This window comes from Chiroxiphia lanceolata, chromosome 2, assembly GCF_009829145.1.
Source record: "Chiroxiphia lanceolata isolate bChiLan1 chromosome 2, bChiLan1.pri, whole genome shotgun sequence".
Taxonomy (NCBI): domain Eukaryota; kingdom Metazoa; phylum Chordata; class Aves; order Passeriformes; family Pipridae; genus Chiroxiphia; species Chiroxiphia lanceolata.
Genome location: NC_045638.1, coordinates 39,940,275 through 39,967,830, shown reverse-complemented (window position 1 = coordinate 39,967,830; position 27,556 = coordinate 39,940,275). Strand labels below are relative to the sequence as shown.

The 27,556-nt window shown below is 37.3% G+C and overlaps 1 protein-coding gene across 4 annotated transcripts in view; it reads right to left on the bottom strand.

Annotated features, from left to right (window-relative positions):
• The window catches only part of TMTC4 (transmembrane O-mannosyltransferase targeting cadherins 4), a 59,293-nt gene that overhangs the window by 30,241 nt on the left and 1,496 nt on the right, over positions 1–27,556 (bottom strand). For all 4 annotated transcript variants that reach the window (XM_032678822.1, XM_032678818.1, XM_032678820.1 and 1 more), the window contains exons 2-7: positions 26,466–26,681; positions 21,708–21,823; positions 19,451–19,667; positions 15,370–15,457; positions 4,456–4,553; positions 2,305–2,397 (exon numbers count right to left, since the gene is read on the bottom strand). In XM_032678822.1, coding sequence (XP_032534713.1) covers positions 2,305–2,397; positions 4,456–4,553; positions 15,370–15,457; positions 19,451–19,667; positions 21,708–21,823; positions 26,466–26,627 — 774 coding nt within the window. In that variant the 5' untranslated portion in view covers positions 26,628–26,681. The remainder of the gene's footprint in view (positions 1–2,304; positions 2,398–4,455; positions 4,554–15,369; positions 15,458–19,450; positions 19,668–21,707; positions 21,824–26,465; positions 26,682–27,556) is intronic.

Sequence of the window (27,556 nt, the reverse complement as noted above, 5' to 3'; positions counted from 1 at the left end):
AATAATCCTCCAAGAAGGTTTGACTCTGACACATTTCCAAGAATTACAGAGTGTTTGGGCTGGACGGGTCCTCTAAACATCACCGAGTCCAGCCCCTCTGTCATGGATAGGGATATATTTCTCTAGATCAGTTTGCTCAAAGCCCTGTCCAGTCTGGCCTTGAACACTTCCCGGCATGAGGCATCCATGACTTCTCTGGGTAACCTGCCTCACTACCCTCATTGTAAAGAATTTATTCCTGGTCAAACACTACAACATTCCTAAAGAGGTTGTCTCTCTGGTGCCCTCTCTTCTCCAGGCTGAACAACCCCTCTTTTCAGGGGGAGAGGTGCTCCAGCTCTGTCTTCATCTTCATGGCCCTCCTCTGGACTCACTCCAACAGGTCCTAGTCCTTGTGATGCTGGGGGACCTCCAAGCTGGATGCAGTACTCTAGGTAGGGTCTCAGCAGAGCGGAGTAGAGTAGAGGGGCAGAATCATCTCCCTTGACCCGCTGGTCATGTCTCTTTGGATGCAGCCCAGGATATGGTTGGCTTTCTGGGCTGCCTGCATACATTGCTCAGTCATATCAAATTTTTCATCCATCAGTACGCCCAAATTCTTCTCTGCAGGGTTGCTTTCAATCCATTCATCCCCCAGTCTGCAGAGATACTGGGGACTGCCCCAACTCAGGTGCAGGACTTTGCACTTGGCCTTCTTGAACTTCATGATGTTCACATAAGCCCATCCCTCTTCAAGCTTACCAAGGTCCCTCTGGATGGCATCACTTCCCTCAACTGCAGCACTGAGCTTGGTGTAATCTGTAAATGTGCTGAGGGTGCATTCAATTACACTATCTATGTCACTGATGAAGATATTAAATAAAATTGGTCTCCATATGGACCCTTGAGGATACCATGTATTATGGTTTTCACTAGACATTGACTGTAATTCTTTGGATGTGGCCATGCAGCCTGTTCTTTATCCATCTGACTGTACATCAGTCAAACCCATATCTCTCCATTTTGGCAACAAAAATGTTATGAGGGACCACATCCAAGGCCTTGCAGAAATCCAGGTGGATGACATCAGCAGCTCTTCTCTTGTACAGTGATGCAGTCACTCCATTGCAGAAGACCACCAGATTAATCAAGCACAATCTGTCCTTGGTGAAGCTGTGTTGGCTCTCCCTAATCACCTCCCCGTCGTTGATATGTTTTGACTTAATTTCCAGGAGGATCTATTCCATGATCTTAACTGGCACAGATGAGAGGCTGAATCTCATTATACAGCAAAACTCTCCAGCATTCCTATTTGCTGCCTGAAATACTCCTGTACCCCTCACTTAGCCCTTCTTAGTCAAGTCTACTGTTTCAGTTTTAGAGATTCTACTTTCCCTGATTTCCCCCTGAAACTCCTCATTTTACTTCTTGCAAAGGAATTTAAAAGTCCCATAGCCATTGTGCCACTCAGAATCAAGAGTGAGACTCCTCTGCAGTGAAACCACTGATTGAAGTGAAGGATATTAAAGCATATTCCTTTGCCTTGTTGAATCTTGGATAGGAGAGGCAAATGACTTAGCTGTTCAACAGTAGTGATATTTTAGTAGGCTGTTGGTCTATTTGGCTGCTATCAATCATTCATCTGAGGCTGATTGTTTCTGTTATTTGCTTGTCAATGCAAATACTAGGTGCCAGATTCCACTTGAGACAATATTAGATAAAGCGGTATCAACAAAAGTCAGAAAATCAATCCTTAGCAACTATCGGTTCTTACATATTTTTTTATTTTTCAACTCCAAAGCTACTATGAACCACTTCCAGTTTGGTAATTTTTATTCTGAAAGAAACCCAGTGTAACACTTTAGTGAAATTAGCAAAGTGAAACATAATATTTTTTACTGTATTTTTTCAAATGTTCAGCTATCTCATAGAGATAGTTAAATCTCATTGAGAATCTGAATACATCTCTCCCTCTCTTTACTCTGATCAATGTTAAAGTACCATTTGAGGTGTGTTGCTACTGACCCTGGAAAACTTGTTGCATCAAGCAGTCAGCTCTTCCATACCACATTTTTAACATACTGTTGAGAAAACTGTGGAACGGATTTCACTATCCAATGCAATTCTAACAATACCCCATTACTACCCACGTTGCTGCAAAAATGTCACAGCACATTGCCTTACAAAACTGACTGACAATACCTTTTTCGGTGTTCGCTTTTTTTTTTTTTAAATCTCAACAACAAACTGTGAGAAGCTGGCTCTTTGTCTTTTACGACATGACTGTCTGAATGGTCAGAATGAACAAAACCTCTAAGGACTCACCTCCAACGACTTGTCCTTATGTAGTAACTTTTGAATAAGCTCCAAAAGATTTATCTTGTTAATCACTAGTGCATCAAACACTGCATTCAAACCCTAAGCAATCAAGAGAAAAATAAGAGCATAAGATGAACTACAAACATTTTATTTTAAATACATCTTAAATTGCACTTCTACCATGAGTTACTGTACATCTTAATTCTGATTCCAAACAAGCAGAGAAATACATTGGCAGTAATGAAGGCAGAATGATAAATTGGGAACTTGGGCTCAGATGAGTAGAATAATATTTTACTGTAATGGGAATTCTCTTGACACATGGAATAACCCTTCAGGGAATACCATGTACCAGCAAGCTAGATAACATATGCATGGTCACAACATTATTTTGCTCTTCATCTTCTTTCCCAAATGTTCTGCAGCGTAAATGCTGCAGTCAAAAGATAAAGCTTCTGTCAGCAAGGTAGAGTTTCTTAAGCCTTCAACTTATTTTTTGTGTATTGTTGTGCAGCATGGTATGTTTTGACTGTTGGGTTTCAGAAATACTGTTTTCAAAGGGTACACACAAAGGCTTGGAAAGATTTAACAGAGGTATCAGGCTTGCTTTTCCTGCAATAACACCAATATACACAGTGCAAGTTGCTGGGGAAAGAAAAGGCTCCAAGCTCTATGTGATATCAGCCACTACACATAAAACTGGAGCATATTCAGTGCTTTGCAGGACTACACTTACACATACTACCCCCACAAAATGTGTCCAGGGATAATTCTGTCAAGGTTATCAGCAAAATCAAACTAGCATTTTCCCTTCAAAGTTTCAGCAATCACCAACTGTGATTATTTTTGAGTATTTAGCCTATATTCTAACAATTTCAGGAATTACTTCACTGTTCTAAAGACTAAGTGGAAAAAAGACAGGAAAAATAGTTCCAGGCATATCAAAGAGCTAGTACACGGGGAGGCCACAAGTCTCTCTAACAGTCAGAGGGACGGGACAGAAGACAGGTTAGAGTGTGGCTTGGTTCCATGTAGAAAGGCCACCTGGCAGTTAAAAGGCTTTTCACTCACTCACATGGAGATAGGAAGGCAAGAATTCTGCTGAAAAATAGATTCAGTCTCCAGGTAATCTTTGTAATGTGCAATTTACCCTTTATCCCTCTGACCTGTGCCCATTAGTACAATAAATATAATTATCTTAGCAATGCAACAGCAAACAAATAAAAAACCCAAATCCAGAAACAATTCTGTGTCTGCTAGCTCAAATAATTACTTCATACCATTAAAGGAAATAATTACATCATATTTTTAAGAACATTCCTTATGTTTTCCTTACAGACACCTTGGAAGAATACATCACCTTACAAACATTTATCCAAAAATATTGTCCCAAAGCAAGAAGTTTTCTGTAATTTCTTCTCCCTTTTTTTTAGCAAGGACAAGAAGATCCTTGCTGCAAAGAATTTTCTGATTCTGTTGCTTGTCTATGTCAGCTAAAGCTATAAATTGGACTTATTTGTAAAGATATATGGCTATATAAAAGGTAAAAATCAAAGATACAGCATTTCAGGTGGCTGGTTTGGTCACTCAAAACAGAATGTCTTCATTGAAGTTATAAAAAGCCAGAGCACAATGAACATGGACAGTATCTGTTTGCACAGAAAGATCCTTAGATAAGGGGCAGAAGGAAGAGATTTGGTATCAGAGGTGCATGAACAATGGTCCTAATTCTCATTACACTGTTTGCAAAAGCAAGTGGGTAGACCTTCTAAAAATGCTCTTATCCAGTTATACCTATCTTTGTCCAAAAGCCTTCAAGTTTGTAGGCCTGCTATCTCGACAATTACCTTCAAAACCAAGGCCAACAAAAGTGACATGCATTGAAACTAATACTGTAAAATTTTTAAACTTTGCAAAAAATTAACAGATATATGCAACCTGCTTACAAAAGATAAAATGAAAAAATGAACAGATTGGCAGGGACACAGTCATGACAGATCTACTAGAATCCTGCTTTTTGTCAACATTATTTAGTTTTCTGAACAGAACAAAAACATGTGCATGCCATTAGCTGTGGAGAAGATTAATCTTTGTAGGCTTTACAACTGCATCTGACAGATCTTGAGGTCAAAATTCAGTCAATAAGACAATTCTTACCAGTATTGTAATTCCTTGTTCTTTGCACAGCATGGCTATTGCACCTAGGATAACACTCACCAGCACCCAGAGTATAGAAAATGTATGTCCTTCTTTATCTGTCAAAATAAAGCATGCCATAACTTTAGGTTTACACATTTCAAGGTAAAGTTAGAAATCTAAATTAAAATTAGAATTTAAAAAAATAAACAGCATTTAATCTCACAATCTTTTCTACCACTCAAGATATGGATACAGAGACTTAAAAAGCATAGGCCACCTCTTGCAATATGCTGGCATTTGTTATTGCAGTCATCTTCTGTTCTCAGAGACATTAGAAATTTCCCCATTTGCAAGATGTTTTAGCCAGATAATTAAAATGGCAGAAGCTTCACATAGTTTCCACAATTCATCATCTGCAAAGGTTAATGCCCAAGATTTAGAAACATTTATCATCCTTAGCTAGAGCTCTGTCATTACTGGCCACTCTCTTCCACGGTACCATATGAACAAGAAATTCTTTCTTTTTTAATGGTTACTCATGAAGTATCACACAAAAAACCTGTTTTAACTGCAGTCTAACCTACAAAAGCACAATGAGCTGCTTCTCCAGGGTTACTGTATTTAGCAAGTACCTCAGGTACTTTCATTATCACTGCAATAGAACGCCATGGAGCTCAAAAATTTCAGCATCTGAGCAGAAGCAGTTAGTTCTCATACTCAGCAAGCAGTTTTACAGCAGGGTGAGGAACTCTGGGGTTAAGAGATCAAGAATAACTACAGTTTCTACTAAAAAAAAAAGTCTTTAAAGACTGTATCATGTAGCTGATTTTGCGTACTACAAGCAGGCATATTTGAGAAAAATATAGCAATAAACCCTTCTTCAGCCAAGGTCCACAGAGTACATGGGTACTTCACATAAAAACATATCTGTCACAACCTCTGCTCTGCAGGCACAAGCAACAGAGGGAAGCACTCTGCTCATTCAGAGGCAGTTTCTTGATTCAAGTAACATGGGCTCTACAGGCATCACAAGAATCAATCTTTGACTTGGCACGTCAAAAAACAAAGTTGAACTCTACATTCATTGACTGAATCCTTTTCCTACTTTCCTTGATCTCTAGAGCAATTCTTCTTTACTGCTAATGTGGGTTTGACCCTCAGTGCTTAAAGAGAACTGCAATAATGGTCTCTGGAAAGGGCAAATGGCAAGATTAAGATTAATTTCACCAGAAGTAGGCACCTACACCTAAGACAATACACTAAGCTTTCTTTCTAACTGGTCAAGAGAAGAGGACACCTTTAGGGATTAAGTTACTTAATTAAATTCAGTTGAACAGCTTCCAGAGAAATAACTCTCTCTATTCACTGATTATTATACAGGGAAACTGCTATACTAACTAGCTCAAATGTTCTTGTGTCAGATACAAACCATAACCACAATTGTGAAAAGGACATTGGCCTTCTCTTTCATTTTGAAGCAGGCTTCTTCTTTTGTGGCAGAGAACAGAAATTTTCATAAAAATATGTAGAAGAACAGGTTTTGAGGTTACTTGTAACACTCCTTTCTTAAGACTTAAAGCTTCAATAGAGCGAATATTAAGATGTTTGAGATTCATCATTGCAATACATAGTGGGCATTTGATCCTTCTCCCTCCACTCCAAATTATGTACCCAGAGGTGAGGTAAAACTTAACAACAGAGGTGTAGATGTTATACAGTTAAAAGAAAGCTGCCTTTTAGGAAAGATCCATACACTTCTGAATAATTATCAAAACAAAACATGGAAATACAAAATACATAATGACTAAACTAAAGAAACATTGGAACTAGAAAAAAATAAAATGCAATGGGGAAACTCCAGCTCGTGTTATACAGAAGAACAACTGAGTGTTGCAACTCATGGAGGAATAAGCTTCAACATTTGTTCTATGAGTATTGCTTGAGTATTGCTAAGACAAAAAGAAACCTGTCCTAAATACATTCCTTGAAGGAGCTCTTCAACTCTTCAGACTCTGCAATACGACAGACTGTTCAGCCAGTTCTTGAAAGCCAGTTTTGGGGTTTTTTTTCTCTTTTTTAATGTAGAAATAAACTAGCAAAGAGAATGCAAGGATGGAAGGCAAAGTAATTGACAATGTTCACAAAATGACAATCAGTCATCCTTAGTAAGCGTAAAAGGGAAAATAGTGAAGACAGCCAATGGACTTCACTGTATTCATGGAAGTAGACTTTTTTCTGCTGAGAGATTTCTTCTTCTCAGAATCAAATTCTGGTGGAAAGGAGTCAGGACAACTAAGTACTTCTCACAGAAGCAGTATTCAGTACACAAATATACACTGTCTTAACACGGAAGATGGTGGGAAGTATATATAGTAAGAGACCAGCTGGCAATTCACGAAGGCTTTGATGATTCAAAATGCAGGAGTAACAGGAAAAAGAGAACTAGGTCAAATCATCAAGGACAAGTGTAACAGCAGAACATTTATACAACAACACAAACTCAGAAAGGTCACATCACAAAATGAAAAAAAGTAATGCATGTAAAGAACAAAACCATAAAAACCAAATTCCATAGATATATCAGTAAGATGAGCAGAAAGGAAGGAGTTATTCTGATACTCATTGGGAAATAAAATGGACAATGCCAAGAAAATAGAAGTGCCTTTTTCTTTCATTTTTTCACAAAAAGGTCAGCTGGAATCAGACAGTAACTACAATACCAGTAGAAAGGGAGCAGTAACAAAAGCAAAAATAGTGAACTACAACACACAGAATTCATAGAGAAGTTAATCTGTTTAAATTGCAATGATTGGTTAAATTCACTCCAACAGGTCCTACACAACCCAGAGTAACCTTAACTGTTACCTCTGAGAAATCATGAAAAATACATGAGAATCCAGACGTTTGAAATAAAATAAAACAATGCCCACATGCCTACTTTTTAATAGGAAAAAAAATGAAAGGATAGTCTAAAGAAACAAAGTTAAGCTGACTGGTCAAAATTACTCAGAAAAAAAAAACCACTTTGACAAAATATTTTCTAAGTAACACTCTAAAACATAGAAGGATATGATTAATTTTTTGCAAAATAAATATTTTAGTCATTTATATAGAACCAAGTATAATTTTTGACTTGGACAGAAAAAAAATAGTCTCCCCATGAAAGCAAAGCTGTAAACACATCTTATACCTTGACCTCACAAAGGCATGAGAATACCATTGGAAACAGTGTGAAAAATGCCAGAAAAAAATATGGGCTGCCTGAAGTTAATATAGAATGGGTACAAATAACAGCTGGAAAACTACAGTTAGATACTAGCTCGCTGTGAAAAAAATAGTAAAGATAACATTCTGTATTGGGTCCCTCCTTTGTCTGGCTCCAACAGATAATTTTAAACATTTGGATGAAGGAATAAAATTATGCATATGAAGACCAGAAGTGCTATCAGGCTGCAGTGGCCAGGAAGCCTACAAAGGAGAAGCCAGAATTCCATTGACAAACTGGAATAGTCATAGAATTACAGAACGGCCTGGGTTGGAAAGGACCTTAAAGATCATCTAGTTCCAACTCCCATGCCATGGGCAGGGACTCCTTCCACTAGACCAGGTTGCTCAAAGCCCCATCCAACCTGGCCTGAAGAAATGGTCTAGCCAAATAAAAGAAAAAAGAAACCATTCAATAGGTAGACATTCGAAGTTGTGCAGAAACAGGTTTGTCTTCTTGTGAAAATCTCATGTCTCAGATGCCAGAAATGTCTCAGCATGCCAAGTAAAGCCAAGCTTAAGCATGGACTCTCAAAGACAATAAAAACACTCAGCAAAAGAGAAATAATAAAGGACTCAAATAATGAGCATCAAAAACCTGGACTTTAGTAAGGCCTTTGGCACAATCTCCCTGGCCCTATCATCCTCACAGAGAAGGTGTTGAAGTACAGCCTGTATGTGCAGACAGTGAGATGGACTGAAAACCACCTGAATGGCTGGGTCCAGAAGGTGGTGATCAGTAGCACAAAGTCTAATTGGAGGCTAGTGTACTCAGGGGTCAATACCGGGTCCAGTCCTGTTCAACATCTTGATTAATGACCTGTATGATGGGGCAGAGGGCACCCTCAGCACATTTGTTCATGGCACCAAGCTGGGAGGAGTGGCTGATATGCCAGAGGGTCATGCTACCGTCCAGAGAGACCTTAGCAGGCTGGAGAAGTGGGCTGGCAGGAGCCTCATATGGAACTGCAAAATCCTGCAGTGAAGCCTCCATCCTTGGAGATATTCAAAAGTCATCTTTTAGACAGTCCTGGACAATTTGCTCTAGGTGACCCTGCATGAGCAGGTCAGCTCAGGTGACCTCAAGGCCCCTCCAACCTCAGCCATTCTGTGATTCTGTAATTGAGGTCTCCTCCTGAAAACCATGATCTCTGTTCCTTTGTTTTCTTTTGCAGCCTCAAAAAAGTCAATACAGTCATACAGAGAATTGCAATTTTATTAAAATTCATCAGTAACTAAACTTCAAAGAGAAAGAATTTCAATTAAGAAACATTTTATCTTGTGCTTGTTCCTGGGTCAATACGCACAACACACGTCCCCCCACCCTCCCTTTAATTGCAGAAATCGCAGTAAAATGGATACAAAAGACTGTCATTCAGCAATGCTTTCAATCTTCTTTTTCTTAAAAACAGTGATTTGAAAATGTAAAGCACTGCATAAGTGCTAATTATTACTATGAGATACACACATGCCAACAGAAGTAATCAGTCTAACAAAGCATTTTCCCCTAACAGGGCATTGCTTCCCACTAGAAAAATCCTGTGTCAGAAAACGAAACTGATCTTTCATTGGCACCTGTGCCTGGTTGAAACTGGTACACCATATGTGGTACACCAGAGTGGGCATTGTGCCACTCTAACAGATGGACAAAACTGTAAGCATGCCAAAGAAATAGAGTATCTTGCTTATTTTTTTTAAGCTAGAAAAATATAGTGTTTCTACTCAAAACCAAAAAGTGTTGCTCAGATTGTCCCTCTTTAGGAGTACATTAAGTCTAAAAGTGAGGGGTTTCAATAAAATACCTATGTAAACCATAAACAAGCCACAAGGGCTCCTCCATTTAGACTGCTACACTTAAGTATAAGCATTTCTAGAGCAAGGATGCATACACAAAGTGTTTTATAATGTAGAATTGACTGATCCTAAGTTTACGAGCAACACATTGATAATGCACCTCAACTCTGTCTTCCTAAATGCTAATCCTATTTCAAGAGACCTTATTTTCCAGTGTCCTAAATGCACCAGTCAATGAAAACAAGCTCCTTAAAAGTGAAGGATATGAAGAAAATGCTACATTTAGGGTACCAAGCTTAGTCTTATTGTAAAGTCAAACTAACAATATCCCAAACAATTATTACCAATTCAGACACTTAGGCATTCAGCATCTCCTTCTTCAAAGGTAATTGAGCAATTTAGGGCTCAGCCAGCTTGTAGCAGTTTAAGAAGTCACCATCTTCAGGTGAAACACAGTAATTGATTCTGTGAAAGCACCTACTCCGTTGAAAGTTGAAGCAAACCAAGTTATGTTGAGCTCCTGCAGGAAGTTTTAATTTTTAACTGAAAAGGATCATAAACACTCATATATTCCACTAATGTGCTTTGTCCGTGGGGATGGTGCCTTTCAACTAAACTACTACAAATACTCATCCAGCCAAGCTCTAAGATTTCCCTTCTCATGAATTGCTAAGCAAAAGGGGAAGAATTACCTAGTCTTACAAGATCACATAAGAATCCACTGTTAGAATTAAATTAAGTTTGAAATCTCCTTGTGTACATTCTATTTCAGCTCATCTCAGTGTTTCACTTAATAATGAGCAAATGCCATTCTTAAACATATCCAACCATCTCAAACTCATTACATACAGGCTACACTAAACGAAGCATCCATGCTCTCAATTACATGATCTTGGAGAAGCAAAAGTTAACATTAATTCTAAAAAGAAAAAAGTTATTGTTTTTCCTCAGCCCACTAAAATTATAAAATTGTTAGGTTTTCCACTTACAACTATTCTCTCCCAATGTGTTCAAATATGAACAGCAGGGCACATACTTGAAAAATCAGGGCCTGTATGTTTAACAGTAGTAAATATCTCTTAACCAATTGCAAAATAGCTAACAAATTCCCCATATCTTAACAATGACCCCTTTCACACAGGAGACCTAAATATTTTCAATCTGTAGGAAAACCTCCATAATACAAACCACCAATATTCATAGAACTCATCACTACAGTCTACTTTGCATGCTTTATTAAATTAGCAATGAACAAGTGGATGATTAATGGGCAACTACACAGAACAGAACAGAAACGCACAACCAGAACAAAGCCATTTTTAGATGTCATAATGCATAAGCAAAGAGTTGATCCCCTTTTTAATATCCAGGCCAGTATTATTCACATGGACCAAATCATGAACTCCTCATTTTACATTACTCAGAGATCGCCAATGCAGATGGCAAATACATGCAACTGGATCACTGTCAAAACTGAAGACAAAGGAAGGCAAAATGAATACTACAGCAGTTTTAAATTGCCTTATGAATTCCCAGAGAAGCTGCATTAAAATTCAACAAAGTTAATAACCCACAATTCCCTTCAGAACATACCTAAACAGTTGTCAGCTCTTGCTGTCTCCAAAGCCTATGCAGTGGATTTGTCCCCACAGTTGTGTTTAAAATAGCAGGACAGAATGAGAACAACAGATTAGTTCTTTGCAATTATAAATGTTATCCTATCAAAGATGGTAACTTCAAAAACTGTATATTGGGAAAAAGTAACAGAATTGTAGAACTTCAATAAGACATAATTATAGCCCACATAGTATTAAATGCCTATACTTAAAAAAAAAAAATGCTACAGATTCCGGGTAAAAGAAACTGTCTATCCAAAAATCCACCAAACCCACAAATAAATCAGGCAAACAAGCTGGAGTATATCTTGAGCTTTACAAAAAACCATTATTTTCCTTTGGAAGTCTTCCAGCCTGACACTGATATTTTTCTGACTGTTTTCACTATTATATATACTTTCTCCATAGTACTCCCAAATCCTCCTCAGATATTTTATGAGTTTTTACTTCCCCACAAAAAAAATTAAAAATCCTTACATTCATTTTCTCAGGTGAAAACAAGCACTAACCAGTCTTTCACACATTACTTTTGACTCCTTTTCTTTAAAGAATGACAATTTATCAACTACATTTGTGCTAGTGAAACAAACAGATTTCTTGAACTCAGCCATCCACAACTTTCACATTGCCTTGCTGCAAGAATAATCAGATTCTTTATTAAAGACTTAGATAATCTATCTGTCTGATAGTAGCATTGGGATGCTGGTGGTAACAAACCAGTATATGGCCACTGAGGACCCAACCATATCAGTAGCATTAGCTCAGGCTTTTCAGTGTTTTATTTTACTCTGATGCTCACTTACAGTTCATCAATAAAAACAAATTGGCATCAAAACACATTTTGGTAACTGTATTCAAAAGACAATACAAATGCAGTCCACAAATCCTGAAGGTCTTAAGAGTTGTACCCTCTTTTAAGTGCTCCAAAAGAGTCATGTTCCTATGCATCTATTAAACAATTAGGAAAAAAAAAATCAACCTTTGATAGTTCTTCTCCTACTCGTAAAAATTTGGTGAGCTAAGCACTACATATATACATATGAAAGTCAGATTCAGGAACAAAGACACATACAGTTGACCTACAGTTCAAGGTCATGCTTGCCTTTAATATATAAAAAACCTAGCAGAACAAAAGGAAATAGGATGTCAGAACAAACTGGTACAATCTGCTTTTGTGTAGGATCATCATAAAGCAGCTCTATTTGATTAGAAACATAAGCTTGATGCAATGGAATGCACAGAGGGGTTTTTGGTTGTTTTCTCCCCCTCTTTCTCACTAACAAAGACTATTCCACAAAGATAAATGACCATTTTGGTCTGACCTAGAAAGTGAGGCAACACCAACTTTTAACCGGCACTAGAACTACAAATATGCATGGGTAGTATCAAAGACATTCTGGTAGGAAAACATTCTGAGAGCAGAAAAGGTATTTTTTCTTTGCAGCTTAGGACATAGTGGCTAAGTCTGTTCTTTTTATATGTGCATATTTTTAAAACACATGTGCTTTACCTATATTCAGAGTGAGACCAACTTACATTTGGGATGAAGAGTTTTTGCTGTCATTGACTCCCTCAATTTATGCAAAATCAAACTCAACTAAACTCAGATAAGAAGTTCTTTACTCCTTATTTATTCTATTATTTAAGAATGGCTAAAAGAACTGTTCATGAAAGGAAATTCACACCACCAAAATGGAGGCATCCAAGGGTAAAATTTTCTACTTACTTTACAAAACTACTGAAGAGTCATACTCTACTACAGTCACTTCCCCATATTTGATTACCTTTTGTTGAAGCCTTTCATACAAAGAATCACAGAAGGAGCTCAGGTTGGAAGGAGCCTTCAAAGATCATCTAGTCCAATCTTTTGTGGGAAAGGGAGCCTAGATGAGACCACCCTGTCCAAATGCATCTCAAAAACCTCCAGTGATGGGATCTCTGCCACACCTCTGGAGTTGTTGCAGTGACTGATTGTTCCTGCTATAAAAAATGTCTTTCTTACATCAAGGTGAAACCTTTTCCAGTGCAAATGTACCCATTGCCCCTTGTCTTCTCCATCTGAAGAGCGAGCCTCCATTCTCTTTGTAGATGCCCTTTCCAATACGGGCACTTCCCCCCTTTCCTAAACAAGCACTAACGTTCAAACAGTTGCTGGCTGGACCAACCTCCACTCCCAAAGGAAAAAAAAATTATTGCCAGGGCAGAAAGTAAAACTGGTAGCGGTTATTGGTGGGGTTCAGCTAGAGAAGACATGAGTACAGTGGTGAACAGGACTGCTCTTTTGGGCAAGCTGGAGGAATGGACCTCATGAAAATCAAACAGCACCATACAACAGTCAAGGCTGTGGGATTGTCTAGGCAGCAACTCTGCAGAAATGGGTATGGAGTTCCTGGATGATAAGCTGAAGATGAGTCAGTAGTGTGCCTTTGCAGCAATGAAGGTTAAAGAAGGAGAGACTCAAGTATGTAACATGGATAGAAATTCTTGCGTACAAAGTCTAAATTTCCTTAAGAAGTTGTTGAGGGAAAGGCAGGCAGTGAAGGTGACAGTAGACGTTGAAAACTGATTTGAAAGACAATGCTGGCAGACTGTAGCTTTACTTGGCAAATTTGCTTAAGAGACATAGCTGCTTCCCTATTATGATGTAAAGTCCAACAAAAAAGAGTAAGTGCTGCTTAGTATCTTGTCTTCACCACAGTTTCCTTCTTCTATATCAATGACATGAATTTCAGTCCAGGATTACTATTAAAATGACACTGACTTCTAAAAGCTATCAAACTGGCCTTCACAAGCTGTACAAGCACTTTGAGTAACCTTAACCAGAGTACACATTGCATTCTTAATAATTTCTGAGATATCTTCCATAACAATATAATTAGAGTCCAACATAATAGTCTCCAATGGTCATCCTAAGAACTTGGCTCTTGAGTTTTCAAGCAAAGATTATTACCTCTGCCTTACAGGCGTACCCATACCAATACACTGGAAAGCACATAGCCATTATTTTCATCTGTCTAATTTACTCTTCCACTAATAGAAGCAACACCATAAGTACAATCATATCCAGAAAAATAGGTGAGAAAAGAAAAAACCAACAAGCAAGAAGCCAAGGCCAATTTTTATCAAGAAATTATTAGTTCAGTTGAAAGAAATGAAACCTACTCAAAGGGAAGAAAAATATATCAGAAGTGAACAGGAATCACCCTAAGTATCATTTGAAGTGGTAAAGATTAAGTTAAACTTATTATATCAGCAGTAGAAATATGCAAAATAGTTCCAAACAATCTAAACTGAAATAACAGGAGCTATTCACAGCATCTTACAGCTCACTGTGCACTAACTTACTCCCCTCAGCCTACACTAAGGTCTCTATGATGCCACAACTGTGTTGTTAAGCAAAGTCAGCTCAGATACTTCTGAAATACACTGACAACTCTGGTTAATCATTACAGGCCCTGCCTATTGAGCCAATATACAAGCTCTTCAAAACACAGCTCCTTATGGGTTCACCAAATGATTCCCATATTTCCTGTGGTGGAGCACATTCGGATACCAGATTGCATGTGCTGCATAGTTTTTCATAGTCATGAATTCATGCATGTACGCCAAGATAATTTCTCCACAACTGTATTTGAACTGCCAACCTGCATTCAGATCAAATAGTACAAGAGATCTAAAAGCTAACTTGAAAAAACATCTAAAAAGGAATTGTTCATGTTAAATACAGCTGTCTTACAAAAACTCTATGAGTAATACTGCACTATAAGCCAGCACTTTCATATTGCAGAAACTTAGAAGGTTTATTCATACAAACAATTTTTTATAATTCATTAAAATACAAGTAAGGTTGCTAAAGTTTGTTCCCATTTAAGACATCGCAACATAACAACATAAAATATAGTAACATATTTAAAAATATACATATGTGGGCTTAATTTCTTTCTAAAATACTTATTAAAATACTTTATTATACTTCTAAACAATAAAACATTTAGCAAATAAGCCTATTATAAAATAGACTTTTCTTAAAATGAACTCGTAGTGTTTAACAGAGACTAGGGACAGCAACCTTTCCAGCACTTCTAACAATAAATACCTGCTAAAGCAGGGTTTTTTAAAACATATATTATGAGGGTATAAACATTAATCAATTTAAACAAAACAATCTGACATTTTTAGTTTTGCTATTCTTCTCTGAAATGTACAAATGCTGAAAATGTACACAACAGAAAATTAAAGGGGCAAACAGAATGCTTACTTTCTCTAAAGGCTTTACAGTAGCCAAGGAATGACAACAAAAAGAACAGGGCACACAGTAGGTCTGCTCTGCCAACAATCCCAGCAACCTTAAAAAAAAGAAGAAAGAAATTTCAAATTATCAGATTTTTATTCTTAGAAAACCTGAGATAAAGGTACACTCACAAATACAAATTAAATACATAAAAGAAGACCACTGCTTGGTTTTTTTTAACTTGGTTTACTGGATTAGTGATACCCAGTTTTTTAAGATGCATCCTAATTTTCATTGGGTATTTCTTAGTATCTACTACATAAATGATTTGGCTTTAGTTTATGAAAAAATGCTGTTTTAAGAAATGAAGAAGGACTTCACTGAATAAAATTTAGACTCTATACAATTCTATCTGTCTTTTGGATCAGACTTCATTTCAGTAGAACTCTTAGCAAACATGGAAATATAAAATGGTTTGGGTTGGAAGTGACCTTAAAGACCATCTAGTTCCAACTCACCTGCCATGGGAAGGGACACTTCTTACTAGACCAGGTTGCTCAGAGCTCCATCCAGCCTGGCCTGGAGCACCTTCACAGTTGGGACATCCACAGCTTCTCTGGGCAACCTGTTCCAGTGCCTCACCACCCTGACAGTAAAGAATTTCTTCTTAATATCTAATCTAAATCTACTCTCTTTCAGTTTCAAGCCATTACACAGCTTTGAAGCCAAACATCCTGAACCTCAACAAAATTGGCAGCTCTGCTGAAACATAAATCAAGACTCTTAACTTTCAGAAGACAAGCCAGCTTTCAAATTACAGTCTGAACACTTAGAATGGACAAATAGCTTCCAGCCTGCAGATCCAGGGCAAAAAAAAAAATTCCACCTCCAACAGCTTTTTGTGTTATATTAATTGTTTGCATTAGAGCTACCTCCAAATGCATCTTGTAACAGAAGTTGTACTAATGCAAAAGAAAATGACAAGCGCCTTCTGGGACCTTTGTACTCCGGATCTGTGCCAACGTATTTAAATCAAGAGCAATCTCAGGGCTATCAGCAAGCCCCTAAAATGTGTTTATAATAACCTGCTGAGATACAGCAAGTCATATTTTTGCATCTTCAGTTTTCAATTACCCAAGTGTCAGGATACACCAAAAATTTTTTGTGGAAATCATAACATGGGGCTGGCAGGGGACTGTATAAGCCCTGATGCTGGAACCTCACTAGAACATACACAGCAATGGTTGTGAGCTTACTTTTCAGTCTAGCTCTGCTTCCTGAAGTGCTGGGTGCCATGTTTTTAGATGTACAAAGAGGCCTTTCTGAAGCAGAGCAGGACAGCAACAGGGGTTTTTTAAAATTCACTTTTTGAGATTATGTTTCAGAGACAAAACCAGTAACTTCAGTTCTTGTATAGTACACCAGTTGTGCCACTTTGTGTGTGATACAGAAACAGGAAAGTAAAGAGATCAATTGTGTCTTCATTTTGTTTAAAGGCACCTGTTAATCCTGTTTTAGGAAAAGGGCATTTTTGTGTCAGTCTAACGATGGGGCAACTATTTCTAAATAACATTAGAGAGAGAAAGTGAAGTGTAGAGGCATGAGAGTATGACTGATTCCACTGAAGAGAGACTCTCCCACTTTATCCTCAGCTTCACTTGAGCACCGTAAAAGAAGAAACTGTTGGACTCCTAAATTCAGTTCAGGAAAACTTCTTGATTTATCTAAAGCCATGCACCTAACTTCTCTGCTTCTTCTTCTGTCATAAAGAGGAATTACAAGAATTAACTCAATAGCTGTGGAGTGATTTGAAAGGTGAAAATAATGAAGTGTCACTCTTTTTCAGGAGCCACTCTCGCTAATGAGATAAAAGTAAAGGTGAACTGACACAGTTTTGAAAATAAATGTCCACTTGTTACAACAAAGAGATTAAGGGGCTAATAACACACACGGCCTCAAATGACTCCAACAGTACAATGTTTGCAAGATCAGGCATAGAGACGCTGGTAACAAGGCAAATTTTAAATTACTATCAGATATATTATTATGCCCATGATTAATTTAGTATTTAATTACTGAAGTGTTACAAAGAATAAGCCTTTTTTAGACCAGAGAACTACAGTATAAGACTGTTTACAGCAGGTAGAAAAATGATAGTGTTTTCCTTACATAGGTACTGAAAGCATTACACCTTTCAAGATCTGTTTTACATGACGGTTTGTTTTGCTGTATATACCAAAACCCAAAGCAGCAAACAGACAGATTCTTCACAATTTTATGTCAAAATATGTCATCTCATTTCAAAACCAGGATGTCGTGATACTTAAAACTCACAGATTTAAAATCATGAGGAATGCTTTTTAAGACATGCTGCCAGACACACACTCATGCTAGAACTGTAGCAGTATAATAATGACTGCTTCAGTGCAGCAAGATTTATTATTCACCATGTATATGATCAGAGGCTTTTCTTCATCCTGGATCTTAGAAGAGACATGATATATGAGCATGCTACTTTTTTTCCCTGTCCTCTTCGAATGTTTGCCCAAAGCATATGAAAGACTTCAAACTTCAAATATGCAAGCAGACTGCATTATTTATTTGAGAAGACAAAGGGCTCATTAATATTTGCATGCTGATTTAGATGTATTTTTAGAGTCAAATGGAATTAAGAATAAAACTATGGATATTGATAAAGGAGTCAATAGTAGATCTATTACAAAGTTAAGACCCAAGTGACATTTCTCTTTACACGTCAGAACATCAGAAGCACTGAAGGCTTGTTTTACTTTACTCTGACATCTAAAACTGGTTTTGGAGAACAAATACAAGGGGTCCTTCTGACCCTAGCACAATGCACTCTCACAAAGAAGTTACTGTGCAGGCAAGCAACCACCAGAGAATGATTGGCAGGATGTTTTAGCCACACTGCCAAAAATGGTGCCAAATTACTAACACATAACTGTGCACCATTTCTAGGTTTCCAATACATGCAAGGTCTCCAGTTAGCTGAAAGGAATAGCTTTCAATAACCTTTTCCCCATCAATCATGTGCAAAGCAAGAGCAAGACGCCAAAATGATGGTGTGTTGTGAATAAATGAAAAATCAATGCCATATATGCAGAATAAGGTGCAATAAGGATTCAGTGTTCATTGCTAGGACAAAATCAAAATTAAAGCTAGTACTTTTGCTGTTGCTCAGACTGTTCAAATTCTAACAAAAAAAATATCCCACATTGGGTTAATTTTATATTTCATTTATTCATTACTACAAGATCAAGAAATCAGTGACCACACCCAGCAAGCCCACTGGCATAAGGCTGTAAGATTTTCTTAGTACAGAAGAGCTTTTTAAGAACACCATCTTCTTTTCACTATAATTTCCACACAAGGACTTGAGCTTTGGCCAGGTACTTTGATTGGCTGCTATACATGTATCATGTTTCTATTCTGCATCTTTACAGCTTCAACTTCTAGCCACTGTTATGCTTTTGCCTGCAGTATTAAAGGGCCCACTACTATCAAATTTGTGTTCCTCATGTACATAATTACAGACCGTGATTAAAAAAAAAATCCTTACATCTTCTCCTTCATATTAAAAATATAAACCCATGGAGTTTGATCTCTCATGACACAGGATGATTTCCAGTCCTTTAATCATTTTCATAGCTCTTCTGAGCCCTCTCCATTTTCCCCAGTGTTGACCTTGCAGCATGGATGCAATATTCTAATAGTCACATATAAAGTTCATATAATGCCCCTGCTCCACCTTTCTATCTCCTTGATTTTTTTTATCAAAGCAAATGGAAATGAAAAGTAATTAGGGAAATCCAGCAGTTAGGGAAACTCTGTAGTTTAGTGCTACACTTCTTTAGGTATTGTACTTAAATGATTTATCTTCTTTAATAAGGCCTATCCCAGTGGAATTACAAGCCTTTGGACATACTAACCATAATATTTGATTGTTCTATTATGACATTTGCCAAGAGCAGTGTTAAGAATATATAAAAGCAATGTGTAGAGCATAAGGCTATGACAGAATTAATTAGTCAGGATGGTCAAGAACTGTAAAGATAAAAATCATTGCAGATAATTATTCAATACTTACACATTCAGTGTGCACTGGATGTACAGCGAAGAGCAAGGCAGCTAGAAGAGAGGACTTTGGAGCCAGGTTTAGCCGTCTTCCTTTATTACTGAATTGCAGTCCACCCAGTAATATTGAGAACACATCAATCATCAACACTGAGATAGTACAATGCAGTATTATATTGATGACATGGAAACCAACCGGGTAGAAGCCTCCAGCAAGAAGGTAATTAATTCTACACAGATACAAAAATATTAAGGTTAGGAATTACAACAATGTTTAGAAAATTGCAAATAGAAAAGCTAAACAACCCTACAGCAAGACCATATGCACCCAGAAAAAAAGCTGACACGTCTCAGGACACATGGTTTACCATTTCACTACCAAAATCAGCTAGAAACAATGTTCCAATCTTAACTTCAAGGTATTCCTGTGGAATATCATATTTAGCACAGTATCTATCCTCTCTAGTTAATGCTATTATGTTAATTACACTTGAAGTTACTTAGAACTGGCTTTTGGTTGACAACATAAGTTCAGAGTTGCAATGCAGGAGTGTCTTGTGGATAAACAACCCAGCTTACTGGGGGGATACCCCTGGGCTTAAGAGCAGCCATGTCCAAAACCAACTTGATGAAATTATTTTAATTAAATCCAAACAGTGAGGAAACTGAAAGCACAGAGACTGTGATTTCCACTGACATTCTAATTGAAAAGGTCCTAGTATTTGGACTGACAATGTGGAAATTACCTGGGTACAGTCAGTATCCATCCAGAAAGCAGTCAGTTAGCACATCTTAGTAACTAATTTATGAGACTGGTTAGAAAGACATTTCATACAAGCATTAGAATCAGAAGGAAGTGTAAGTGAAAATTCAGTCTAAAACTCTATTCAAGATAGGAACTCTGCAGTAAAATGGGGAGTGAGAAGAAAAGGGGGAAACATCTCATTATCCAAATACTTTTATCAGTACGTGAGATATACAGAAACTCAATTTGAATAGGGAATTTTATATTCATTTGGTCAATCTGCATCTGGCATGAGTGAAATCTATTAAAAAACCCTAGCCTATTATAAATATGATACACAAAAAAGTTGGAGCGTAGGGAAATTAAGGAAACCAATTTTTCACTTGTGAAAATAGCATTTTATGGACCACCTCCACAGGCTCATCTACATTTTCAGATATAGTAATGGTTGTATCCCAGTTTGCTCTTTAAACTAACCAGGATGTTACTGGAGATGGAATATACCACAGAGACCTTGAAATAAAGGAAAGCATGTAATGTGTAATGCACTGAAAGCTTTAATAGGTTTAGGACTCTGACACATTCTATTCAGTTGCATATTTTTTGTGATGAAAATGTGAAGAAAGTCCATCAGACAGCAAAACCCACAGTGCCAGATACTTAAAACACTGACACTGCACCAAGAATCAAAGTTTTTGCTTGAATATGAGGACTAAGACTGGGACTACTTCTTCTGCACTTACTTAGTCCCTGGCTTAGAATGGACACAACTGCAGAACGAGCTCCAGGTCCCCATCAACAACATTGAGTCACATGGGGAAATTAAGAAGATTAAGATTGAGTCTTCAAAGATTCTCTGCATTACTGTGACAAACTTCTACTGCTTGCTCAAATCTTTGTGCAAAACACATGAGCTAAGCATCTACAGAAGTAATCCTCTTAAACCGTTAGTTATTTGAGAACACCAGCAAGACATATTTACAGGCAGACATCTCCCTGGCTATGATTCTCAGACACAAACACTCACTTAAGTTAAAATATCCGGGGAAAGAGGTAGGAAGACTATTCAATGACATGGTGGCAAAAGGCCACAGTACATTGATGCTATTTATAAAATAAACCATTTGACAGGTAGCAGGAAAGTAGAGAACAGAAACTACAATAGCAGTATAAGTGGCAGCATGGCTAAGGGAACATACATAGCCTAGTTCTTTGATGATGTGACCTACATACTAAACCATACTGCCCTAGTACGAGCTATATAAGAGCATAAGATGAAATCTCTGGAAAGTACATAGAAATATAGAATGTCAAAATAATGTATACTTTGGGAAGGGACCAAATGGAAAACTAAAACTCAATTTGAGATTAAGGTAGTGAACAGGAAAATCATATTTAAGGAAGGTATCCAACTACCCTCCAGATTCTTTGTTTCTCTCCTTTTCTGTTGCCTCCTCCCTAAAATCAATTGAGCTAATATATGTTAAAAAAATATTCAGACCTGAAGCAAAAAGACAAGTCTCACCTGAAAGTTAGGACAGTTAGTGGTCGATATGACTTATGACTGGTATTGCTGCTGAGTTTGCTACCCCAAAAGTCATGATACCACAGGTCACCAAGTGGGGTTTCTGCCCTGAGGTCCTGAAAAGAAACATCATAAATTAGCAGATTCTTAACATTTCTCCTTTGTTCAAAGCAGCTAGAATACCAACAAGTTCTAATAATACAAACTCATACTAACATGGACATAGCAGGAGTTTTGTTGGCTCACTACTGACATTTGACAAGGTACCCAAGTTTGCAATGAAGGTCACATCTGAATGCCTGACATCATAAAGGCTCTGATCTTGGATTCTGGAAGCAGCCATAACTACATGAAATTTAGAGCTATGCATATTCACATCGGTTTATAATCTGGTCAATAGCTGAGATATGAAACACATAAACCTTATAATTTTGTAAAAAGCCTTTGATTTTAGGTCTAGGTTATCTTGCGAAGCAGGCCAAGTACAAACTGCTGCAAACAGCTACTGTTTTACCAGTATCAGTAGCACAACTACTAATGAAAGCATGAAAGCAAGGAGACTAAAGATAGAAAACAACAATTAGCTCTTTTTGAAGCCTTACTTCACACAGGACACTATTCAAATAGCTTTTTTCAATTATTTCTTAATACATGAAATCAGGAATCAACATCTCTATACATTGCTCTAAAAGATTAAAAGCAAAAGACAGAAAAGTAATGAATTATTTTATTTTGGGGTGCAATTGGGGACACTAAAAAAACACTACAAAAGAAAAGTCTACTCTTTCCTTTTATCTCCAAGCCATGCTGATAATGAAAAGATCCAAAAAATGTAGGATGTTGAATGGAAAGCATTCCATTTAGAGAGGAAACATAAGGATCTTGGTAGTACCTGCTTCCGTTTTCTATGAGGACAAGCTTGGACACTCAAACTAACATAATACTTGCCCCTTTTCTCCTCTTCCCTGGCGCAATTAACTATCAATTTATGCTATAGCAAATGTGCAGCTTAAAAACACTTGAGACAGAACCTAGGAACAAAATTGTACTAGCTAGTATTACACCTGCAATCAGCAAGTTACTCTACCCCCACCTTCTGCCCAAATTACAGCCAAATTTCTAGACCCTAATGACTGGCTGTTGCTAAACTGAACCTAAAATAACTTATTTGTTGTTGTTTCTCTCAACATATTCTTTCATCCATCCAAAAATAGAATTAAAAAAAATCCAACAAGATTTCTATCACTTGATCAAATTTAGCTAGTATTATATAACTGATTAAAAAAGAAGTAGGAAGGGGAAGTAAGCTAAAATTCCTAGCACACTGTCAAATGAACTGAAGCATTCTCTAACAGTTTACTAATCAATACTCAGAAAAGAGAGCAGGGATAAAACTGCAGTTTGAAAAATCCTATACTGCAGCTGTCATTTAAGGCACTCTCAGGGAAATTCTTAAGAAATCAACACTCACAGGGGAATCCTACTTGGGTTTAAGAATTATCAAGGTGAAAAGTTTCTTCACTTTCTCACAGATGTTTCTACTGCCAAGTAATAGCTAAAAATTTCTTCTCCCAGAACTTCTCTAAGGCAATTTTAGCCTTAGGCACCTAAATTCCCGTTCCATTCCTCATTGGTATGCAGGAACCCTAAAGGTCATAATTTGACTCTCAGAGCAGGACTGCACTCAACCAGCAGCTCAATCAATACAGCCTGCTTTTCCAGGGGCAAGTTGGGAAAGGAGGTACACCAACTTCTATTGAAATCTTTGTACTCTGCAGGGGACAATTGTCAGAGGGTGTGTGGCCCTAAGACTGTTTTTCCAACCAGCAGCACTGCTCCTCATGTATATTTGCCAAAGAAATGGACTATGAAAGAGAGAGTTTTCTTTTTCACTGTTAAAAGTTTAAAAGTATGTCTTTATGTCACAGATGGTCTTCAATAACTTGAGATGGGAAATATATTTGAGATGTACAAGGCTTGATTTCCCTTTCCGCTATAATCAGTCATCTTTTGTCTTCCATCGAAAGAATGCAGGAAAAGCTGAATGCATGGAATTACTGAGTGATTAGATTACGCTTACACATGACCTAAAAATCTTCAATTGAATATCTTGCTCTTATATCCAAGTTCTGTGAGGAAGTTCCTTACAATAATTTTCCTACTCAGTGGATTTACCCTAAAACAGGAACAATTTGCTCTAATAGACACAGCTGTTTAAAAGCTACATATGATTTCCTCTTTAAGAACCTAAAGTAGATATCAAAGAATCTCTAAATATTTGATTGGCAGCAGCTTACAGACAGCAGAGTTCAAGACTTGAAGAAAGGTCAGTTTTTCTATATAGAGGCTTATGAAAATGACATATTGTGTCTGAAGCTCTGCCTAATCCAACTGTTTGTCTTGCCAAGCTAGTAAATAAAGACAAAAGTCACTGTCATGTACCAGTTAAAATGCTGCTTAAAGTGACAAGAAAGCATATGGAAAACAGCCTTCAACTCCAATAAAATCTAGTAACAGAATGTTCCATGATACAATAGCCATGGGGTCAACTAATGGTGTATCTTTCACTGAAAAATAAAAAAAAAAAAAAGATTAGGGTGATGCAGGTAGTAAATACTGTGTGGTAGCCAAGAAAATACCAGTGAGTAATGCTCAGTAAATCTACAAAATTACTTCAACTGCTGTCTCTCCTATTGAATAGGAATAAAATATGCTATGCTTTGCTTAAAAAACTGTGCCATTGCTAGATGCTCTCCCTCCCCATTAAACTGGTAAACTCATTGTCTCTCCATTTTTCTTGTGGATTTTGTATTTCCACATATTTATATGACCCCTGTGTTAAAATGATATTGTCAAGAGTAACTTGCTGATTGCAGGTGTAATACTAGCTAGTACAATTTTGTTCCTAGGTTCTGTCTCAAGTGTTTTTAAGCTTATTTAATATCTAGGGAATAACAGAGGATTTTGAAGTGAAAAATAGAATCAGCCTCGCAGTTTTTCAGACATACAGACTAAGTATAAATTAATTTATTTAAGCAGTTGGTTGAATTTCTCAGCATTGCCAACAGCTAGAATCCTAGTGTTGTTGTGTTGCATGGATAAACTGAAACATTTTGAAAGTAAAGACTGAAAGAAATGGAAAGAGATTACAAGTGTGGAAATTGCACATTAACAAAACAACCTCTCTTGTTTCAACATCAGTCTTTTGTTCATTCTTTCAGGAAATATTATAAACAGGTCCCAAATAAAACTTTGCAGAATGAAACATTGCCTGGAGCTGTGTAATTTACAACACAATACTTTTTAAAAAAAAAAAACAAACAACAATGTTACAGGTTCTTAATTTGTCTACAGCATTCTCTTGAAAGCTTTGTGATTTACTTCCAAGCTGGCAGATGTATTATCCCCCCATACATTTACAACCGAAGGTATGATGACTTACACGTGCATAATAGAGATTTGTATAAGGAAACAGTAATTCTGCAGGAGTATAAAAGACACATTATGATAAGTTGCCTCCAAATCTTGTGCAAGGCAAAAAAAAAAAAAAAAGTGAATTGTGTTCTTCTAGTGGTATGAGCCTCCACATTATCCTCCTTGTAACCCCATGGTTTCAGGAAAACAGAACCAGCAGATAAATGTGATTATTTTTACCCTGTGCTTCTCTTTCCAAACATTTAATGAGTACCTTCCAGAACAGCATAAAAGCTGGAACACCAAGACCCATCCATGGGCATAGGCTCAGTCACCCCTACATGTGATCCTATGAAGTGTCTCAACAATTGAAGACACTCAATTCCTCAAAGTCAAAAGAATCTCAGCTAGAGGTTTATTTGAGTCACATGTTAATGTCTAAGTATTTCAAGGACTGTTCATTGCATGTATGATCAGTTTTACAATAGAGCACAAGAATACTCTGCTTCTATTTAAAAAAAAAATACTGTTGTCACAGAAACTTTTACTGAGGAAGAAGCATAGGAAAAGGAAGCTTTGCTTCCTATAACATTTTTGTGGTATAAACCACAGCTGGAGGCTCCCTATACCCTACAACAGCTTAGTGATGCATTATGTGTCTTGCAAACAGAGTAAGTTTGTTTCACTTGGCTTATTCATTTGTGACCCTGAGGAGATACTGAAAAAAATCTCCTATTAACATCAATGGGTATCAGAAAAGTCTACTGCACACTCTCACTGACTTAGAAATGAGCATAAAATTGGACCTATAGTCAGTCTTGATGTACAGGTACCCTGTGAATAAGCATTAATAAACATCACGTACAAAGTTGCTGCAACCCTAGGTAATGCTTTATTAGATGATAAGCCGGCAAAGTCCATTTGGAATGGCAAAAAGACCTCCCTTCCCCTTGACCAGATATCAACACTCATTAAGCAGAGCATCTTACTTGCAAAAGAATGAAAGGGGATGCATTCTGAGGTGGGGGGGAAAAGAAGCTGTTTAATTTGTTTCTATACTAGAACCCAAGTCATGTTATCGAAATAGCTTTAGGAGTAAGATTTCGCTAAGCATATTTAGGCTTCTAGGTTTTTGGTAGAGCACTGCTGCACCTCTTGTCTTTCAGCCTTAAATAAGGCTTACTTTAAAAAACACCCAATAAAACAAAACAGAAAAATGAAGTTAAAAAAAAGGAAGCTCTTTACTAGGTTGAAACTTTGGGTCTACTTAGATCAACTGTTGCATTATTTTTTTTCCTACGACCATTTATGCCAAAGGCTGTGAGGGAAAGAAGAAAGACAAACCTTATTATTGATGATGGCTTCAGAATCATCGAAGACAAAATCTCCATCATAGCTGTTAGCAAAGCAGAAGAAGGAAATTAAAGCCACAACCATTTTAGCCCAGTATGATGGAAGGAGGAACCATGATATGTCATGGTCCAGATTAGGTTCTGTTTGTGCCATTCTGTAAAATGCTTGTTCCAAGCTGAGAGCTTCAGCATTATGTTGGTTGAAAATCTGAAATACATACATAGAAATGCATGGTTATAGTCACATTTCAATAAAAAAGAATTTAAAAATGGAGAGTTGGGTTGGGAGATGAGAAAGCTGTATGAAGTTCCATACAACCTTACATTTCTCTCTCAGTGCATTTCATACTTACTGGAACATATCTAAACATAATTTTGTACTTCAAACAGGGAAGTAAAGGCAGAGTTTCTCATGGTTGGAGCAGAGAGAAATTCTTAGATTGTAAGTTAAAGCTTTGCTCTAAAACCTAGAGCAAATCACTGTTTTCTGTGTTTCTTACTGTTCAAGTAATACAAACAGAGGTATCATGGAGACTGTGGAGCATTTATAAAGTTCTGTAGAGAATGATAAGCATTATAATTTCCTTCCATGTGTGAAAAGCAAACCATTAGTTGCCAAAAGAGCTCAACTCTCTCCTGTTAATCAAATTAAAGGACCTAGTCTCACACATTTCCCCAAGAAAGGAATTCATACAAGCATCACAGATAGACATATGGAGATAGGAGTTAATGGAATAGGCCCTAAATCTCAACAATTTAAACAATGAGACAAGAAGACCCATAGAATTAAGACTGGACTAGTGTTCACTAGATCAGTCTGCACACCTTAAGTACAGGCTAAATTCCACAGCTGTATTCATGGGCTCATGAGGTTGTTGAGGTAGATGAAAAAGACCCTACAATCCTAATGCACTGAGCAATCCATCAGTGCGGAGGTACTAAGGCTGGAGTTGTACACCCATGAGCCACCTTTACTTGGAAGGATCTCTTTCAATGCTCCAAAGCCAGCCTTTTGCCTGGACTGCTATTCTGCCTCTGCTTCTCTGGTGCTCCAACGCTACTGGGACTGGTCTTATTATCAAG